Source organism: Choloepus didactylus, chromosome 27 (assembly GCF_015220235.1).
Source record: "Choloepus didactylus isolate mChoDid1 chromosome 27, mChoDid1.pri, whole genome shotgun sequence".
Taxonomy (NCBI): Eukaryota; Metazoa; Chordata; class Mammalia; order Pilosa; family Megalonychidae; genus Choloepus; species Choloepus didactylus.
The window spans coordinates 3,004,583-3,024,772 of record NC_051333.1 but is presented as its reverse complement, the minus strand read 5'-3'; the positions used below and the strand labels follow the sequence as shown (position 1 = coordinate 3,024,772).

General features: G+C 61.3%; 1 protein-coding gene across 1 annotated transcript; it reads left to right on the top strand.

Moving 5' to 3' along the window:
- Positions 1-208: 208 nt before the first annotated feature.
- On the top strand, positions 209-19,933 carry SSC5D (scavenger receptor cysteine rich family member with 5 domains). The gene is given in 15 exon segments (XM_037820466.1): positions 209-716; positions 1,244-1,270; positions 1,540-1,848; positions 2,002-2,115; positions 2,289-2,402; positions 2,790-3,098; positions 4,982-5,127; positions 5,129-5,300; positions 6,197-6,358; positions 7,283-7,600; positions 8,963-9,544; positions 9,641-9,955; positions 10,064-10,231; positions 15,586-15,750; positions 17,594-19,933. Coding segments are annotated over 15 exon segments (4,584 nt in total). The 5' UTR covers positions 209-691; the 3' UTR covers positions 19,252-19,933.
- The last annotated feature ends 257 nt before the right edge of the window (positions 19,934-20,190 follow it).

Sequence of the window (20,190 nt, the reverse complement as noted above, 5' to 3'; positions counted from 1 at the left end):
CTGCTGGTGCAGAGAGCGTGCAAGTGTGTGCGTGTGTGTGTGTGTGTGTGTGTGTGTGTGTGTAGAGCGGAAAGCCCTGCTCCCACATCCAAGTCTTGACCCTCAACCCTCCCACCGCCTCCCATTTCTCACCCTCTGGGACCCCTCCTCAGATGGAGGAGTCAGGGCTTTGCATTCAAATCCAGTGGAGGTAGAGGGGTTCTCTTTTCCAAATCCGAAAGTCCTTCCTGGTGTCTGGCTGCAAGCCCTCATGCTGCACCGGGAGCCCCAGATATACCCAGCCCCCAGCCCCAGCAGTTAATTTGAGTCCGAACACGACCCCCCACCACCACCGTGGTCAGCCCACTCCTCGCTGGCCGGACAAGAGAAGGGGCAGGAGGGGACCCCCTGCCCGAGCTGCCTTCCCTTCCACCCCGGTCCTGCCCCTTCCCTGCAGTCCGCCACCCCCAGCCCTGGCTGCGGGTGTTTGCCGCTTGGACACCCTCCCGTCCGCTACTACCCCTCCTTCCCCACGCCTCAGCCCCCCCGGCCGCCTCCTGGCCTCCTCGGCAGCCTCTCTTTTCCTCCTGGCAGCGCGTCCGGGCCCTGCCTGCCCCTCCCCGGTCGAGGCTCTTCCCTCCCTGCGGCCGCCGCCTCCCTCTCCCGAGCTCGCCCCCTTTCACCCCGTCGCCCCCGGACTCGGTCTGCAAGCATGAGGGTCTTGGCCTGCCTCCTTGGTGAGTGACCCGTTCTCCCTGGGGACTCGGGGGGCCCCCGCCCTCTGACCCCTTGGCTCATCGGCTTTGGAGACTCGGACTTCCGGGACCCCAGTCCTTGGCGCTTGGGGACACAGGGACAGCTGGTTCTCCCTGCCCTCCGCCCTCGGGCCCAGTCCTGTGGATGCCCAGCCCCACCTCCCAGGGCCCGAAGCGTCCCGCCCTTCCTCCCTCCCTGCTCGGGGTCACCCAGCTTCTGGCCTTTAGCCACCCGCTTAGGGGAACACAAAGGACCTGGGCCGCAGCCCTCAGGGAGCAGACATCTAGAACCCCACCCATCTCGGGGACTTGCATATGACCCCAGCCTCTGCAGGAGCCCTGCTTCCCGGCACTGGGTTTCTGTTAAGAGGCGTGGGAACTGGGTGTGCGTGCGTGCGTGCGCGTGCGTGTGCGTGCGTGCTGGGGCGTGCAGGGCAAGGGGCCTGCCCTGGAGACAGGACCCCGGGAGGCCACCCCTCACCCGGCCCCACCCCCACCCTGCCTTCCAGCGGCTCTGATGGGGATCCAGGCTGTCGGTGAGTCCCGAGCACCCCTGCCCTCCGCCAAGCTCCGAGCCTCCCCCGTGCCCACCCGATGCCCCCCAGGACCCAAGGACTGGTCCTGTGGCTACCGCCCCCTCCCACTGGGGCCCAGGGGTCCTGCCTCCAGCCTCCTGCTGGGGGGCGATCACCCCCGAGGTTGCGACCACACGTGACCAGGGCGGCCTCCCCAGCGCCCCTGCCGCGCGGCCCCGGGACCTCGGGGGACCCTCCCGGGGTCCGAGCCTCTCCTCCGTCCCCCCCAGAGCGGCTGCGCCTGGTCTCGGGCCCCCACGGCTGTGCCGGGCGGCTGGAGGTGTGGCACGCGGGGCGCTGGGGGACGGTGTGCGACGACGGCTGGGACCTGCGCGACGCCGCCGTGGCCTGCCGGGAGCTGGGCTGCGGGGGGGCGCTGGCCGCCCCGGGGGGCGCCTTCTTCGGGGAGGGCGAGGGGCCCGTGTGGCTCAGCGAGCTGGCCTGTCGCGGCAGCGAGGCGCGCCTCGGCCTCTGCCGGCACCGCGGCTGGAAGGCGCACGTCTGCTCGCACGAGGAGGACGCGGGCGTCGTCTGCGCAGGTGAGGGGACCCCCCCCCCCAGCCTACAGGGGCTCCTGAGCCCCCCGGGACCAAGGCCTGCCCTGCCCCTCTCCTCGGGACCCAAGTGACCTCTTTAACACCCCCACCCCCCACCCTCAGAGCGTCTCTTCTCCCCACACCCTCCCCCCATAGGGCAGCGTGTGGCCGGTTCCAGGGACGACTCTACCTCCTTCGTGTCCGGGGACCCCTGGCCCGGGCTGTCTGGGGGGCTCGACCTGGCGTCTGAGGCGCCGCCCGAGACTCATGGTGAGGACAGGGCAGCCTGCAGCCCCAGCTCTCCCCTTGGTCCCCTTGCAAACCTGGGGTTCCTTCCACTGGAACCCTCCTTTGCCACTGGAGCCCCAGGAAGTGCAGCCCCTCCCGGGGGGAAGGGAGCACCCACTGCTGGCACCCCACCTCACAGCCGGCTTCTCTCCCAGCCCCCCGGCCAGCTGGGGGACCCCAGAACGGCTTGCGGAAGAAGAGCCCCCGGCCCCCCAAGCAGGCCAAGTCCACCCGGGCCCCGTCGCTGATGACTGGGGCACCCCGCCACGGTGAGTTCCCTGCGGCTCCCCCCGGCCCCCACCCTCTGGATCCTAGGCCCAGAGCCCAGACCGAAGGGAACTGGGCACCCCCTTCCTAGCCTGTCAGCCCAGAAAGGTCTCTGACTGCACCCCTCAGGGGTTCAGGAAGCCAGCCCCCCTCTCCTGCTTACTCACCCCCGCCCTCCGCTCCCATGCAAGGTGTGTGATTCCAGGGGGACTCGCCCTCCTGGGACCCAGAGGTTCTGCTCCACCCGGTCCCTGCTCTCTCCCTTAACGGGGCCCCCCATTTTGCTCCTGGGCCTCAGTTTCCCTAGATGAAAACTAAAGGGCTTCAACTTGTGTGTCCTGAGAGCTGTGCTCAGACAAGGCCCCCTCGCTCCCTCCCTGTCCCCCCAGAGCGTCTGCGCCTGGTCTCAGGCCCCCATGGCTGCGCCGGGCGGCTGGAGGTGTGGCACAGGGGGCGCTGGGGGACGGTGTGCGACGACGGCTGGGACCTGCGCGACGCTGCAGTGGCTTGCCGGGAGCTGGGCTGTGGGGGGCCACTGGCTGCCCCCGGTGGGGCCCGGTTCGGCTCCGGCTCAGGGCCCGTGTGGATGGATGACGTGGGGTGCGGCGGCGGAGAGCAGGCCCTCCGGGACTGTCCCCGAAGCCCCTGGGGTCGGAGCAACTGTGACCACAGCGAGGACGCAGGGCTGGTCTGCACTGGTACGTCCGGGCGGGGGCCTTGAGGACCCCTTCTGCTGTCCTCCCGCCTTCCTGCAAGGGCTCGTGTCCCAGCTCAGGAGTCATCGCACCCCTTCTAGGGAGCTCTCCAGCGCCGACTCCCCTGCGGTTACCCGCAGTCTCCTTGAGGGCAAGTGGGGGGAGTGAGGTTTGGGGATTGGGCTCAACTCCTGGCCCTGTCCCGTGGCCTTGGCCAGTGGCTCTCCTGAGCCTTGGTCTTCCCGATGGTGCAAAGGGGGAAAGTTATTGTACAGGAAACACGTACAGCGTGTTCCTTCTCCTGACCCTCTTGCCACCCCAGCAAGGCTAATGGGAATCAACCATGAGCTGACTCCCTGTGTCCTTAAGTGCAAAGTCCTGGGGCTCGCGGGAGCCATGCCCGCCCCTGCCACTTGGCTGGGTGTCTTCTGGTCAGGGGACCCTCCCTGCGGCCATCACAGATGCCCCTGCCTGGTGGGCTCCTCCCAGCACTGGGGCTGCTATCTGCTGAGGGCCCCTCTCCTGTCCCATTCCCATGGGGCTCCTCTGGGGACGAAGTTGAACCGAGCTTATAAATCAGGAGCCTAGCCTTGGTGCCACCCTAGGGTCCCCTCCGTCCCTGCCTCCCTCCCTTCCTTCTGCAAATATTCATCAAGCACTGTTATAGTTGCTGAGCTAAGACAAATACCACATGCTCACTGGGCTTAGCAACCGGAATGTCCTGGGGGGTCAGAGGCTGGAAGGCTGGCTTCCCCCAGGGGTCGGTGTCTCCTGGCTGGCCAGCAGGCTTGGGGGACCCCCATGTCAGCTCTGCTCCTCGCCACAGCCTCCAAAGCTGTGAGGGGTGGGGTTGGGGGCGCTCCCACCCCTCCTCACAGTTGTGGAAACTGAGGCTCAGACAGGAAAAGTAAACCCAACAGTCACGCGACCAGTAAGCCCGAGACTGGAACCTGACCCGCTGGGTGTGTCTGAACCCCAACCCTCCATCTGTCCCACTGCTTGTTGGAGGGTGGCGGATGGAGAGCAGGGGGCGCGTCAGTGTGCGGGCGGTGGGGAGGGGGGCCAGGGGCCGGTCGAGGTGGCGGCACAGTGCGCAGCGCGGAAAGCAGACTGTGGGCAGGACGGGGCCTTCGGGACAGGCCACTGGAGGCGAGTCGAGGTTGCAGGGAGGAGAGGCCGGGGCCTCCCAGCCACCTGGTAGAGGAGCTATTTCTCCTCATTTACCTGCAGGCAGGTGTGGCCGGCCCCTCTCTCCACCTGTGCTTGTTCCCCTGGAGCAGGGGTTCCTAACTGGGGTTGGCTCTGCCCTCCATGGGTCGGGGGTTGGCGTGGACCCCACTGCCCCGTGGTGACCTCTTACCCAGAAAGACGCAGCCGAGCAGACCCTGAAACCGACAAGGGGTTATTGCCCAGACCAGCCATCCTCCATGGGGGCCCAGACCCCTCTCCCCCCAGGGGACATTTGGGAACATCTGGGGACATTTTTGGCTGTCATGAAGGGGGTGCTACCAGTGGGTGGAGACCAGGGATGCTGCTCAACATCAGCCACGCAGGGAACAGTCCCCCACAAACGAGGAAGATCTGGCCCCAAATCTCAGCAGTGCCCTGCTTTGTAGGACTGCGGGGCAGCCGGGGCCCGGGAGGGGCAGGGCCAGGCCTGGGAGGTGACAGAGCCAGGACGGAGCAGCCCTGGGGTGGTGGGACACGGGGGTGTGAGGACCAGGAGAGGACGGGCCGGACTCGGCCTCCGGAGAAGTCACCTCCGGGCTCCGAGCCTTTCCCTCGCTCGTCCTCCAAGACGTAGCCTCTGCCTCCCAGCACCCTGCGGCCGCCGCCCGGCTCCGCGCCCACCTCCGTCTCCGTCTCTCCCTCCACCCCGGCCCCAGGCCCGGCCCCCAGGCTGCGCTTGGCCGACGGTCCCCACGGCTGCGCCGGGCGGCTGGAGGTGTGGCACGCGGGGCGCTGGGGCTCGGTGTGCGACGACGGCTGGGACCTGCGCGACGCCGCCGTGGCCTGCCGGGAGCTGGGCTGCGGGGGGGGCGCTGGCCGCCCCGGGGGGCGCCTTCTTCGGGGAGGGGGCCGGCCCCATCCTCCTGGACGACCTTCGCTGTCGGGGAAACGAGACGGCCTTGCGGTTCTGCCCGGCGCGGCCCTGGGGCCAGCACGACTGTCACCACCGGGAGGATGCAGGGGCCGTGTGTGATGGTGAGGGGCTCGGCGGGCGTGGGGCGTCTGGGGGGCCTCCCGCTGCTCCCATCTTCTCCTCCGCGAACCTCCTCCTCCCTGGGTCCTCCACTGGGGAGTCTGCCCCCGCCCCCCAACCAGGGGACACTGGGCAACATCCAGAGACCCAGAGGCCGGGACGTGCCCGGACCCTACAGCGTGCAGCACGGCGTGGTCCCGCCACCCCACCCCGGCCCACCTCCCACAGCAGAGAACGATCCGGCCCCAGATCCAAAGAGCCGTGGGGAGGAGCCCTGCTGCGTCAGGGTCCCAGGGCGACGTAACAAACTGCCCCAAACCAGGGGGCTTCAAACAGATGTTCGCTCTCTCACAGTCCTGGGGGCCACAGGTCCGAAATCAGGGTGCAGCAGGGCTGCGCTCCCTCAGAGGCTCTGGGGGGCCCCTTCCCTGCCTCTGCTGATCTGGGGGGTGGCCGGCCATCCCTGGCTTGTCTCTGCCTGCGTCCGCATGGCCTCAGCCCCGTGTGTCCCCCTCTATAGAAGGATGCCCCCCATTGGACCTGGACACCCCTCCTCCAGGAGGAGCCCTAACTTGGTTCCACCTTCAAAGACCCTGTTTTCAAATAAGGCCCCGTTCGTAGGATCCGTGAACCGGGGGGGGGGGGGGCTGCCCCTCAACCCCACGCACCTGCCCCCTCCTCCTCGGCCCTGCCGCCCCCTCCCCAGCAGATGCCCGTCTGCTCCTCTGAAATGTCACCTCCCCTCTTTGGTCACCCCAGCCTAACTCCACTCCCTCCTCTCTTTCTCCTGGGGCGTGGGCTCTGTCTGGGGAGGGGGTTTAACAGCGGGTGCCTGGGGGTGGGGGGGAGCACCCGAGGATGGGGGGAGCTGATCATTTCCACCCCCGCCCCGCCCTAGGCATGCCTCTCGGCTATGTCCCTCCCACGGCCCCCACAGTGGGCAACAACAGCTCGGCCCCCAGGCCGCTGCCCACCGCGGTGACCCTGAGCCCATGGACAGCTGGCATCTCGCTGCCTCTGGCCTCTCCCACCACCCCTCTCGAGCCTGGCCCGGAAGCCGGTGAGTCCCCGCTGCCCCCAGAACAGGGGTCCCTGCTTCTGTCCCGCCCCCCACCCCAGCCCCCAGTTCCCCTTTGTCTCTGCCCAGGGGACCCTCTTCCAAAGAGGAGGGTGGAGGAACGGAGCACAAGGCCTCATGCTCCGAAGGTTGAAGGCTCTGCTGTCACCGTCTTGGAATCCTTCATAATTTTTTAACAGGAGCCCCGCATTTTCATTTTCATGATTTTTTTTAACTAAGCCCCACAAATCATGCAGCCGCACCTGGATAGGCAAACGGGCTGGGCGGGGCATCTGCTCCCACTGCCTGGCCACGGGGTCCGTCTCGGGGTCCCTCTGCGTTTCCGAGCCTCTGGTTCTTTATAAAATGGGGGTCGTGGCTCTGGCTTTTCCTCCTTCCCGCGAGTATTTGAAGGACCAGATCAACCGGGCCGACACCTCAGGTTGGGAACAGCCTGCACCAAAGTCAGGGGCTGTTATCTCCGTGGTTAGGGCATTGGCAGCTCCTTTCCCCATTTTCTGAATAACAGCAATAGCAGCTAACGATTACCGAGTGCTCAGCGTTGACTGAGTCCCTGCAAGCAACTTGCCTGTCTTAACTCAGGTGAAACTGCAGGTCTCACCTGCCTCATGCTACAGGAGGCCAGGATTCGGGGGGCAGGCAATTTGTTTTAGGGCCCCCCCCCTTTTTTTTAATTTACGGTGATAAATGTATAGAATGCAAAGAGTGCCATTTCCACCATTTTTAAGTGTGTGGTTCGGGGGCATGGATTACACTCGCACTGTTGTGTAACCATCATCACTGTTCAGTTCCAAAACAGTCTCATCACCCCAAAGAGAAACGCTGCACCCGTTAGGCAGTCGCCCCTGCCCCCTCAGCCAGGCGGCCCAGCTGATTCTCTTATCCTCGGGGTCTCCTCTGCCCCAGGGTCCCCCCAGCTGCGCCTGGTGGCCGGGCCCAGCAGCTGTGCCGGCCGCCTGGAGGTGTGGCACGCCGGACGCTGGGGGACCGTGTGCGACGACAGCTGGGATGCGCGGGACGCGGCCGTGGTCTGCCGGGAGCTGGGCTGCGGGGGGCCCCGGCAGCCGGACCCCACTGCTGGCCGCTTCGGCTGGGGCGCCGGCCCCATCTGGCTGGACGACGTGGGCTGCGTGGGGACCGAGGCGTCGCTCTCCGACTGCCCTGCGGCCCCCTGGGGGAAGCACAACTGCGCCCACAACGAGGACGTCGGGGTCACCTGCACAGGCAAGGAGACCCTCCCCGCCCACCGACCCCGGAGGGCCCCAGGAGGAGGGTCTGGGGGCTGACATTGGCCCTGATGCCGAGAGGGCACCCCTGCCAGGGGCTTTCACACGTGCGCCCGCACTTCAACTGCACGGAGGCCCAGGTCGATGGCTGTCATGCCTGTTTTATGCATGGAGAAGCCAAGGTCCAGGGAGGTTAAGTATCTTGTCCAAGGTCACACAAGTAAGCGGCAGGGTTGGGATTCCTCCCAGAGAAACGTACTCTTCCTCCTCCCAGGAATTAAGAAAGGCACCACCAAAAAGGGAGCCTTATCCCCCCCAAGAGGCAGGAAGCAGATGTGGGGTGTTGGAAGATGGAGAGAAGCCAAAGCGAGGGTCGGTTAAAATAAACGCAGACGATGCGTTTGATTCGTCGTTCGAGGCCTGTTAGGTGCAGCCGCTGAGCTGGGCGCTGGGGCCTCGCCTCTGAGAAGCTCACGGGCCACGGGGCAGAGAGATGCCCCAGGAGAGAAAGTGTAACAACTGTTCCTGAGGCCCCCAGGCCACCCTCAGACTCGATGTTTGCTAGAACTCACAGAACTCAGATGAGTTGTTCCACATCTGGTTACGGCTTATTATGGTGAGGGGACATGGGTTAGGGTCAGCAAGGGGAGGAGGTGTGGAAGGGACAGGCCTCTCCCCATGCGGCTGAGCGGGAAGTGCCTATTTCTTCCCCGACGTGTGACAACACATCAGCGTATTGCCAACCAGAGACGCGCTCAGGAGCCCGGGGTCCAGGGTTTCTACTGGGGGTACATCACGTAGTCTCCAGCCCCTCCGGAGATGGAGGATAATCCTTTTCCACACGTGTGCTCGTGAGAAAGGTGACAGCTGCCTAGTGGTGGCTCAGTGGATAGAGTCATCAACTCTGCTTGACGCTAAGGCACCTCCCTGTTTTCAGCTTCTTTGGGAGGGCTGGGGGCTGGGGTTGGGGGCACAGACAGGTTATGAGCCAGATCTGGGTACTAGGAAGGTCACGCAGGTGTAAGCAGGTAGTTCGTGAGGACTTGATGGAGACAGACAGGAAGTGAAGAGACTGGTTAGAAGGTTCAGGAAGGTAGGTCTTGGCTCAGACGGAGGCTGGCGGAGAGGAGGGGGTGGGTGTGAGGGAGCTTCTAGATTGTCAGAGCCAGGAAGGCAGGGGACAGTGTCCCCAAGTTGAGCACGGTGCCTGCCACATCGAGGTGCTTGTAAATATCCATTGCGTGGATGGATGAATGAATGAATGAATGGGAATTTGGTGATGACTGGAGAGGAGGAGCCTGCACAGATCATGGCCATTACAGTGTTCCCCTCTGCTCTCTCCTCCCTTCCCACCTTCCAGGGACCCCTGGCCTGGACTCCATCTCAGATCCGTTCAGCTGGAGCTGGACCCCTGGACGGGGCAGAGAAGGGGACTCCTGGCTCCCAGGGGAGCTGGCCACCCAGCCCCCCGCAAAGCCGACTCCCAGTGTTCCCGCAAAAACTACCAGGGCCCCAGGGAAAATGCCCAAGAGTACCAAGAAGTGGGTGACAAAAAGCACAAAGAGACCAACCCCCCAACCCCCTGCGATGCCAACCACTAAACACTCCAGGGGCCCGGGCACCCAGAGGCCCCCAGAACTGCCCTCGCGGACCACCACGGCCGTGACCACGGAGGCCCCCCGCCGGCCAGCCTCCGAGTCGACTGCAAGGCTCACCACCGAAGCCCCTCACAGACTGACCTCACGCACCCCTGCCACGGCCACTGCCCGGGCTCCCCAGGAGCTGACCTCTAAGATCCCGGCAACACTGACCTCCACGGCACCCCTGATGCGAACCCCTCAGGCCTCCCTGGAGCCATCCACCGAGACCCCAGCAGAGGGGTCTTCGGGGTCATCCAGAGACTCAGCCCCCTCCCCCACTGGGGCCACAGCTGGGGAATCGGGTGAGAGCGAGGGGCAGTGAAGGGGAGTGGGGAGAGAAGGCAGAGGGGCTGGTGGCCCCTGCGGATATGTCCTGACCCCAGGGCCCTCTCCCGCAGGCCCCTTCCGGGTGCGCCTGGCAGACGGGCCCAGCCGCTGCGCCGGCCGGCTGGAGGTGTGGCATGCCGGACGCTGGGGGACCGTGTGTGACGATGGCTGGGACCTGCGCGACGCCGCCGTGGCCTGCTGGGAGCTGGGCTGCGGGAAGGTGCGGCCCCGGGTGGGCAAAACCCACTACGGCCCTGGGACCGGGCCCATCTGGCTGGATGACCTGGGCTGCAAGGGCAGCGAGGCCTCGCTGAGCGAGTGCCCTGCGGGGCCGTGGGGCAAGCACAACTGTGACCATGAAGAGGACGTGGGGCTCACCTGCACAGGTACCCGGGCGAGAGCGGCTCGGGGGTCCCTGACGGGCAGGGAGGAGCAGCAGCCAGAGCCGCTGACACGGGGGATGGTTCTCAACCCTTCTCCCCATTGCTCCCAAGGCTACAGAGACGATGACGACTACCCCCCCTGGACCTGGGACCCCAGCTCGGAAGAGGACCTGGCCAAGGGGATCACGGCTGCAGGGATACCCGGGCGCCCTCTCTCCTGGGGCACCACTAGGAGCCCGGGGACCCACTCCCCAACTCCAAGGCACCCTCCAGACACAGGTGAGGGGCTCCGTCACCCTCCACCAGCCTCCCTGCAGGGGAGACCCTTCTAGAGGAGCCAGCCTTCATCTCCCAGCCCTCGGGCAGCTTCTTCTTGGCTCCGGAGACCCTAGACACACTCCCTCCTCGGGCTGCACCATAAGTCTCCTCCAGAGCCTAGAGCAGGAGCCCATTCTGGGTTTCTAAGCCCTGAGCCCACAGTCCTCATGAAAACCCATGGGGCCCTGGGATCGGCCACTGTGCAGCCAGAGTGGAACCCCCCTCACCCGGCCGGGGTCCACCTGTCACCGCGTCATCGCGGCCGCCCCGGCTCCCCTAAAGCAAGCGGAGCCCTCTCCGTCCCCACAGCTCCTGCTCGGGTCTGGGTCAGGCTGTGGCTCAGACACAACCCCCCGGGGTGGCGGCTTCTCCCTGGGCCCCCTGGCCAGCGGGGTCCGCCCTGCCCCGTTCCTGTGTCCCTGTCTGCTGCCACCTCGGTGTCCCCCCAGGGGCCTCAGCTGCCTTGGTCCCATGTTGTTGCCGCCAGCACATTCTCCGGAACATTCCGGGCCTCTGTCTTCCTGGGGGTCTCTCTGACCCTTCTCTGCTCCTCTTTCTCGCATGCTTTTGCTCACTCTCTCTCTTCCTCTATCATTTCCCCACCCTCATCTCTATTTCTCACAGCCAGCTTCTCATTCTCCATTTTCTCTTTCTCTCTTTTCTCTTCATTATCAGTGTTCACGCCTGTTGTCTCTATCACTGTTTCTTCACAGTTGATTTACCTTTTTCCCTCACCATCTTTATCATTTTTTTCTATCATTCCCAATCCTCGGCTCTCATCTTCTCTCTCTCTCCCCGTTTCCCGCCGTCGAGTTCTCCACCCTCCGGTTGGGCGCTCCGCCCTCACCGCCAGCTCCCCCTGCCTGTCCGCAGCTCCCCGCTCGCCGCCTTCCTCCCTTCCCGCTTTCCCTCGCCCTGCTCGCGCCGCGGCTCTTATTCCCTCCCTCCCTCGGCGTCTCCGTCCTGTTTCCTGAGCCTCCCCGCGCCCCCGCCGCCCTGTCTGCTTCTCCCGCTCTCGCTCTCGCCGTCTGCGCCTGACGTGGTTTCCGCCCCTCGGCCCTCGCGTCCTTTCCCGCCTTTTTCTCGCGCTCAGCGCGCACGCGCATGGGGACCCGATGCGCGCCTCACGTGTCGAGAAAGGCGCGGGAGGGGGCCAACGCGAATCTGCATGGCGCCTGGTGACGTCACTGGTGCCCTGCGCCTCCTGATTGGCCAGCTGACCTAGCGTCCGCGGGCACAGGGAGCCGGCTTTGGGGTGCGAGCAGCGGCGGAAGGCGAAGCTGCTGCAGGTGCGGCGACCCGTGGCGGTGGGGAAGCGCGGAGGGCTGGGGGGGCGTCTCAGGTCGCGAGTGAGTGCCCATTATGTACGGGGTCCAGGATCTTTGTCGGCTTCGGAACCCTTTGCCTCCCGTCGCATGGCTCCCGGCGGCCGCGGGGAAGGCAGCTGCTCCCCGCCCTTGGGGAGCCCCTCCTGGAGGTAGGGGTGCGGGGGCGCAGAAACGGAGCCCAGGTGAATGTGCAATCACAAACTGCACGAAATAGTCTAAGGACAGTCACTCACAACCGTGATGCCAGGCAGACTGGAGGGAGGCGGTGAGGGTCAGACACGGATTCGGAGGCTCACCTGCAGGGAACCTTGAGAAAGTGACGTCGCCCCTTTGAGTCTCACCTACGGGGGCTAGGCTTGTGATAAGCTCTTGACCTGCACGATTTGTATAGTTTCAGGAGCCACAATCGGAATCCCACGTCCACGATTTCCCACACATTTTGCACATCAGCTTAGGACGGCTGGATACTGAATTGACTGCACCTGCGGGCCCTGGAGTCAGCCTCTCTGGGTCCCAACCGTGGCTCCAGCGGGATTAGAACTAGCTGGTGTGACTTCGGGTCCCAACCCACGAGCAAAAAGTGTGGGAAATTGTTTAAAACCGTAAAACCCTGGTTGCTAGAATTATTTGTGGAAAAAGAACAACAGGCTGGAGGCTGGAGGGAAAGGTGCAGCTATTTATAGAAGAGCAGTTTTGGAAAGTGTCTCAGAAGAAGGGGCTTTATATCCCCAGGCAGACATTAGTGGGAGGGAACTCACAGAGAAGCAAACCTCAGGAGGTGGGAAATTTATATAATCATTCAGGGCCTCGCCGATCTCCTCTGCTAGACTCTTAGTTCTACAGAGCATCTGTATCAGTTTCTTCCCTGCCATAACAAATTATCACAAAATTAGCAGCTTAAAGCAACACAGATGTATTATTTTCGAGGTTGGAGCCTGCCATGGGCCTCACTGGGATAAAATCAAGGTGTTGGAAGGGCTGCGTTTCCTTCGGGAAGCCTGGGGGGTCTGTTTCCCTGCCTTCTGTGACGTCCAGAGGCCACGTGCATTCCCCAACTGTGGCCCATCCTCCTTCCTCAAAGCAGCTGTGTTGCTTCTCTCCTCCCATCTTCACATCTCTCTCATGATGGAGGGGAAAACTCTCCAATGTTAAGGACCCTTGTGACTCCTTTAGTCCACCTGGATAACCCAGGATACTCTCCCGGTCTCGAGGTACATACCCTTAATCACATCTTCGAAGTCCTTTTTGCTGTGTAAGGTGATATATTCACAGGTTTTGGAGGTTGAGGCAAGGGCATCTTTGGGGGCTGTAATTTTGCCTTCTGCATGATCTGTCTTCCCAACGTCTAGGAGACAGCACGTGACTCAGGAAACACTGTTTACATATTTGTTGAAAGAATGAATGAATGAATGAATGAGACACCACAGTAGATGGTATACAGGAGAGCAAGCTGGAGGTTTTTGGAATTTGGATTTTTATTTTCCAATTCATTGAAGCATTTGTTGAATAGTTATGTAGTAATATATATAATAATACTTTAACAGTTATCCTATTTCAGGAGGCTTCCCCGCTGATGGATTTGGAGATGCAGGCCTCAAAATTCACATATCACATGCTGACTGTGTGCCAGGCATTGTGTACTAACTGCTGGAGGGAGAGAGGGAGGCTGAGGGTTGCAATTTGAAACAGGATGGCCAGGACACATTGAAGCGAAGACCTCCAGGAGGTGAGGGGAAAGCCATGCAGATAACTGGTTGGAAAACCTTCCAGGCAGAGGACACAGTGTGTGCAAAGGCCCCGAGGTGGCACGTTGGGGGAAGAGCCAGGAGGCCGGTGTGGCTGAAGTGGCAGGAGCAAGAGGGAGAGTGGTAGGGAGTGAGGCCAGAGTTCTGGCTACATGGAGCATTTTCAGCTAGGAAAGACATGATTACGTGCATTTTTAAAACAGGATGTGGCCTGGGGAGCCAGGTGCAGAGGCAAGAGTGGGTGCAGGGAGACCTAGGAGGCCCAGGGCAAGGTAACGGCGGCCTTGGCCAGGGTGGCAGTGTAAATGGAGAGAAATGAACTTACTTAAGCTCCGTTCTGGGTTGCGCTGGGGGGGGTCGAGCTGGGTTGGCTGAGGGTTGAGGAAAGGGGGGTGCAGGGCCGAGGCCAGCCCTGTTGTGTGGTTTGAGCATTGAGTGGCCCTTCCACTGGGTCAGGGGAGACCACGGATGGCCACGGAGGGTCCAGCTGGGAATGTCGAGCCCCATGGCAACGCCTTCCTTGACACGCCCCGGGGAGAGCCACGGCCTGTGCAGTCCTGAGCTCCGAGGAGCGCCCGCCGATGAATGGCATCCGAATCCCTGGCAGTGGGTCCCTGCGGATAGAGAACTGCGTCTTCCGTAGTTCCCGCATCCTGCTGGGAAGGTGGGATGACTCATGTATTTGGGGTACTGCTGTACATTGTTGCTGTGTGAGGTCACACAGAGAGGAGGCTCCAAGATGACACGCAGGGTCAGCTTAAAGGTCAGCTAATAGCAATAATGACGAGAGCAATAACTACAATCATAGCAACATTTATTAAGCGCCCCCATGCATGGGCCAGTCTCTGCTCTAAGTGCATGATGTGCTTTAACGCACTGTTTCCTCAGGGAAGGAAATCAAGGCACAGAGAGGTCGGGATGGCAAACGGAGGAGCTTGGTTGCAAATCCCAGGTTCCATGCTCTTTGCCACTCCGACCAAGGAGAGTGGGAAGGGGCATATGACAGAACTAGCTCTGAGGAATCCGGGGAGCATACAACAGGACGTGGCCTCGACAGGGGAGGAGGAGGGAGGGTTGGGAAGCCTCCAGGGGATGTGGTCTTTGAACTCTGCACCCCACAGGGAAGGAGCCCAGGTTTAGAACTAGGTAGACCTGGGTCTGAAGCCTGATGCTGCCCGTTAGCTGTGTTACCTTGGGAAAGTTGCTTGTCCTCTCTGGGCTTCGATTTTGTCATCTGTAGCAAATCAGCAGCTCTCCCTGCTCCCTTGAGTGGACAACAGTGGAAACGTCTAAGAGCACCAAGGATATGGGATAAAAGTGGGAGTGAGAATCAAAGCGCCCACTTAGGAGTTCAATTTGGCAGCAGCTAAGGGAGTGGCACATGCCTTGCTCTCAGCAATTCCAAGATTAGGTGTTGAGAAATTCTCCCGCCTGAGCCCGAGGACACAGATGCAGGGAGTTCACTGGAGGCGTAATTGTAACGTCGGAAACAGCTGGAAATGTCCTCCACCAAAGGAGTAGATGCCTCAGTGCTTGGGTGTTCCTATAATGGAATATCATGGGGAGATTAACACACATCAACTAGAGTTACAGGTATTAGCACAAATGACAACTACATTGTGTGCCAGGCCCAGCAACTCCAGGAAGCACTGCTAGAAAGATACCCATTTGACAGGTGGGAAACTGAGTCACGAAAAAGTTTCTTACATTCGGTAGTGGTGATGGTTGCCCAAATCTGTAAATAGATTAAAAACCACTGAAGTATCCCTTAAATAGGTGAATGGTATGGGGTGTGAATTGTATCTTGACAAAGCTGTTGCTAAAAACATTTCCTGGTGAACCATGGTGGAAGACTGAATTATCTTTCTGTTCTTTCTCTAGAAAGTGATAAATAAGTTACACATATATTATATATAGATTTTGTGTATAGTTTATATAAAATTGTCATATAGAGATTATCCAAGGATATTCAGCTCCAGAAGTAAGAAAAATAATATTATAGAAGTGTTCATCAATAAAGATATTCTGTAGGTATTTTTTAACCTGGGCAGGGGCCTCAGGGAATTGCAATGACAAATGTCCTTAATTTTAAGCTTGGTCCCAGTTTCTGTTATCAGTATCCCAGAGCCTCCCAACTGGGTCATCGAGGGGCCTCGGACCCGTGAAAGAGGCCCAGTGGGAGCAGGAGGGTCAAACTCCACGGGAAATTGAAAACTCAACCCTCTTCCCCATCTCTGTCAAGGTGACAAGGATGGCTACGAGCTTTCCTGGACGTGGGACACGCCTCTAGAAAGGGACTTGGCCAAAAGGACACCCACTACAGACACACCTGGACCCACTTTTACCACTGGCACCACCAGGAGCCCAGGCCACCCCTCTGCAGCTCCATGGGTGCATGGGGACACAGGTGAGGCATGTGGGTAAGGCAACGGGGCCAGGGGCAAATGGGGTTGGACCCCCAGACCCTGCTCTGTCTCTTCCCACCATCACAAGGAAAGTAAGCAGGGTTTGGCTTCACCACCTATCCCATCCTGCTCTTCCTTTCAGCTTGGAGGGGGTATCTGGGCCCGAGTTCTGCCCCCCACCCTCCACCCCTGGGAAAAACTTCACCAGCCTCCTCCCTGGCCCCCCAGCTTCCCGCCCACTCTCCAATCCATCCCACTAACAGGCTTGAAGGATGCTTCTGACCTGACACCTGCCCCTCCCCGACGCAAAACCCTTCCCTGGCTCCCCAGTGCCCTGGGGACAGAGCCCACACTCCTCCGTGAGGACTTCTGGTGTGGTGTCTTCCTGTCCTCCAGCCGCACCCCCTCCCCGCGTGCTCTGGCAGGATTTCCCATGCTGGTCTCGAAAGACCCTACCCAGCACTGGCTGGAGAGCTGAACTCCCCGCTCCGCCTTAGTTGCAGTTTGTCCTCGGGAGATTTACGCTGTTTTTCCGAGCTTCGGTTTGCTCAGCTGTACCTCTCATTCCTTTATTCAACAAACACTGCCCGTGCCAACTTGGAGCCAAGCCGGGTGCTAGGGGTAGGGCCAAGAGCGGAAGGAGCCCCTGTTAGCGTGGAGAAGGCGTCCACAGCAGGGCAAGGCTGTTGAGACACACAGGGATAAACTGATGATGTGAAGCTGCGAGAAGCAGCTTTCGGAAGGAAAGCAGAGTAAGGGAGAAAGGGTGACGACGGATGCCATTTCATGGGGTGGGGGTGTCTTTCCCAGGAGTTACCTGCCGGGGGGGGGGGTGAGGGAGGGGTTAGGGTTGCCAGATAAGACACAGTCTGCCCAGTTACGTTTGCATTTCACATAAACAATGCATGTGTTTTTAGTATAAGCATGTGCTGAATATTGCAGGGGCAATAGGGCTATGTTTATCTGTGTATCTGACGTTTGTATCTGGTAAATCCAGCAACACCAGAGGGATTCACGCAGAGATCAGGCCTTGAGGTGGGGGCTGCTTGACATACAGGTCGGCTGAAGGGACTGAGCATGGGTAGGGGTGGGAGGGAAGGCTGGTGGCTCAGGACGCTGACTGGATGCTGGGGTTCAACAGCCTAGACCCTTGGCAGTTGTGTGGGGACCTCCGGGCAGTTATCCTAGCCTTCTGGACTAGTCAGCTTGCCTCCAAAGTGGGCGAGGCCTGGGGTGAGGCGTTCCATTCTGTTGGGGTCCAAAATTTAAGGGGACACCAACTGAGTAATGTGGATAAATAATAGTTCAGTCCAATAGTTTTAAAAATCGAAATTAATGCAAAAAAAAAAAATCCATGATGAAAGAAATGACAAAATTTTAAATAAAACATAATGGGACAGACCCTGCCCGTGCAGCCCCCTCTCCTCGTTCGCCTCTCCCCCTCCTCCTGGCCCTGGAGGAGTCTGTCCTTAAAGTTTGGATTTTTTGTTCAGCTTGGAGCTTTTGCATTAATTTTGATTTTTTGATCATATTGTAGAGAATATTTATCTTGGTTACGGGCATGCCCTTCAGCATCCTCCCGCACCCTCTGGCTACCCCTCCACCTGCGGACCTCACAGTCCTCCCCGCGCGCCCCGCGGCCCCCCGCAGACGCCAGGTGGCGCCTGGAGACCCCGGAGCGAGGGGGAGGGGGTGCGCCAGGGCGGGGCAAGTCTGCCGGCGACTCGTGACGTCACGAGGCCCTGCGCCTCCCCATTGGCCAGCCCAGCCCTGGGTCTGGGCTCCTCGAGGGGCGGGGCACGCTGACCTCAGGCCGTCCGTCGGTCTTTCCTCCTTCTCCTCCAGGGTCCGCGAGGACACCGTGCGCCGAGCGCCGGCTGCGGCCCGCCCCCTCCCCAGCTCCGTCCGCTTCGCCGGGGCGCCCGGCCCCACCGCCGACCTCCGGCTCCGCTCCCCGGCTGACCCCCGAGCCGCAGCTCATGCCCGACCCAGCTTCCAGGGGGGCGGCGAGCTCCCCGCCTCCCGACCCTGCTTCCCGGATGCACCCCGACCTCCCCTCGACGGCTGCTGCCCCTACCGTGTCCTCCCCTGACCCCTCTGTGCTCCCAGCGCTGACCTCTGACCTCTCACCCACCTTGCCCAAACAACTGACCTCTGACCTCTCTGCACTGGCTGAGGTGACCGGCCTTTCCCCTACCTCAGAGCTGACCCAGGAAACACACACAACCCCACACCTGGACACATCTTCATGCCGCCACACAGCCCCAGAACCTTCCGGATTCTCAGACCGCTCCACGACCCCTGCCCCCACCACGACCCTTCCCCCCACCCCGACCCTTCCCCCCACCACGACCCCTGCCCCCACCACGACCCTTCCCTCCACCACGACCCCTACCCCCACCACGACCCCTGCCCCCACCACGACCCTTCCCTCCACCACGACCCCTACCCCCACCACGACCCCTGCCCCCACCACGACCCCTACCCCCACCACGACCCTTCCCCCCACCACGACCCCTCCCCCCACCACGACCCCTCCCCCCACCACGACCCCTGCCCCCACCACGACCCTTCCCTCCACCACGACCCCTACCCCCACCACGACCCTTCCCCCCACCACGACCCCTGCCCCCACCACGACCCCTCCCCCCACCACGACCCCTGCCCCCACCATGACCCCTTCCCCCACCACAACTCCCCTCTTCACCACAACCTTACCCTCCACCACGACCCCTCCCCCTGCCACGACCCCTCCTCCCACCATGACTTCTCACCCCACCACAATCCCTGTGATCACTACTCAGTCCCTTCCCACTTTGTCTGGGACAGAGCTGCTCTCTCCCACTCCAGCACCAACAGTCAAACCCAGCCTGCCCCAGCACTTGACCTCCACCGGGGCCCCTTACCCCTCCGCTTCTCAGCGGCAGAGCCCAGAGCCCTCCCCAGCCTGGGATTCCAGCCCCTCCAGACCCCCTTCAGTCACAAGCCTGGACTCACTGTCCACTGAGGACTTCAAAGCACCCAGAAGCCAGAGCCCCAAACCATCCACAGCACCTACCCAGACCCCACACTCCACCTCTGACCCCGCTGGGACCCCTGACCTCCTCCTCTCCCCCACGGCCCACCCCCTGGATCCACCTCCCCCTGACCACCTCACTGCAGGGCCGACCCCCAGTCAGAGCCCAGTTCCCCTTGGCCCCTGCGTGGCCCCACCACCACCTGTAAGGGTCATGGCTTGTGAGCCGCCTGCCCTGGTGGAGCTGGTGGCCGCTGTGAGGGATGTGGGTGCCCAGCTGCAGAGGCTGACCCAGGCCCTGGAGCGGGAGCAGCAGGAGCGCCAGGCCCTGGGGCTGGGGCTGACCCAGCTGGTGCAGGCTGCCCAGGGTTTGGGGCAGCTGGGTGAAGCTGTCAAGAGGGTGGCGGAGGTGGCCTCCTGGGCCCCCAGCACACCCGTGCCGACCACCCCGGAGGAGGAGGAGAAGCCTCTGAGGGGAGACGTGTGACTGCCTTTGGGATGGGGGCTGGAGACCAACGGGCCCTCCTTCCTACTCCCAACCAAAGAAAGAAAACCAAAATAGCTAAATAAAAACCAGATGTGAATGACAGTTTCTGGGGCTCTAGGGAAACCCTGGAGAGAAAGACTCACAAGACTGATCTTGATTTATGAATCCCACAGGCCCTGTGGGCAAGATGATGGTGGTGGTGATGGTGGTGATGATGCAGATAATGTTGAGATGATGGTGAGGATGGTGATGGTGCAGATAATGTTGAGAGATGGTGAGGATGATGGTGGTGGTGATGGTGATGATGCAGATAATATTGAGATGATGGTGAGGATGATGGTGATGATGGCGATTACGATGGTGATGATGCAGGTAATGTTGAGAGATGGTGAGGATGGTGATGGTGGTGATGGTGATTATGCAGATAATATTGAGATGACGGTGAGGATGATGATGGTGATGGTGGTGCTGGTGATGAGAAGGATTTTGATGGATCTGATGATGAAGTTGATGGGAATGTGTGGTGACGAAGGTGATGATGGTGATGATACGGTGACGATGCAGCCCATGAGGGCAGGGATCTTTGTCTAGTTCACTGCTGCATTCCTGGCTTTTAGAAGAGAGCCTGACACAGAGTATGCGCTCAGTAAATGTCTTTTGAATGAACAAGTGCATAACAATAATAAATGACTAATAACTGTCAGGTGCTGAGTGTCAGGCTCTGTTTTAAGGGCTTTGCGTGCACATCGTCATTTCGTCTTCAGCTCTGCCTGCTGGAGGTGGGGGCTCCCGTTGGCTCGGCTCAGCCTTTGGAGCCTGAAAGCCCGAGTTGGAGCCCCTGTTGGGTGTGGTTCCGAGTGAGTTACTTGACTTCATGGTGTGGGTTTCCCCAGCTAGACGAGGGGAATAGTAACAGCCCATTCCTCGTGGGGGGGAGCT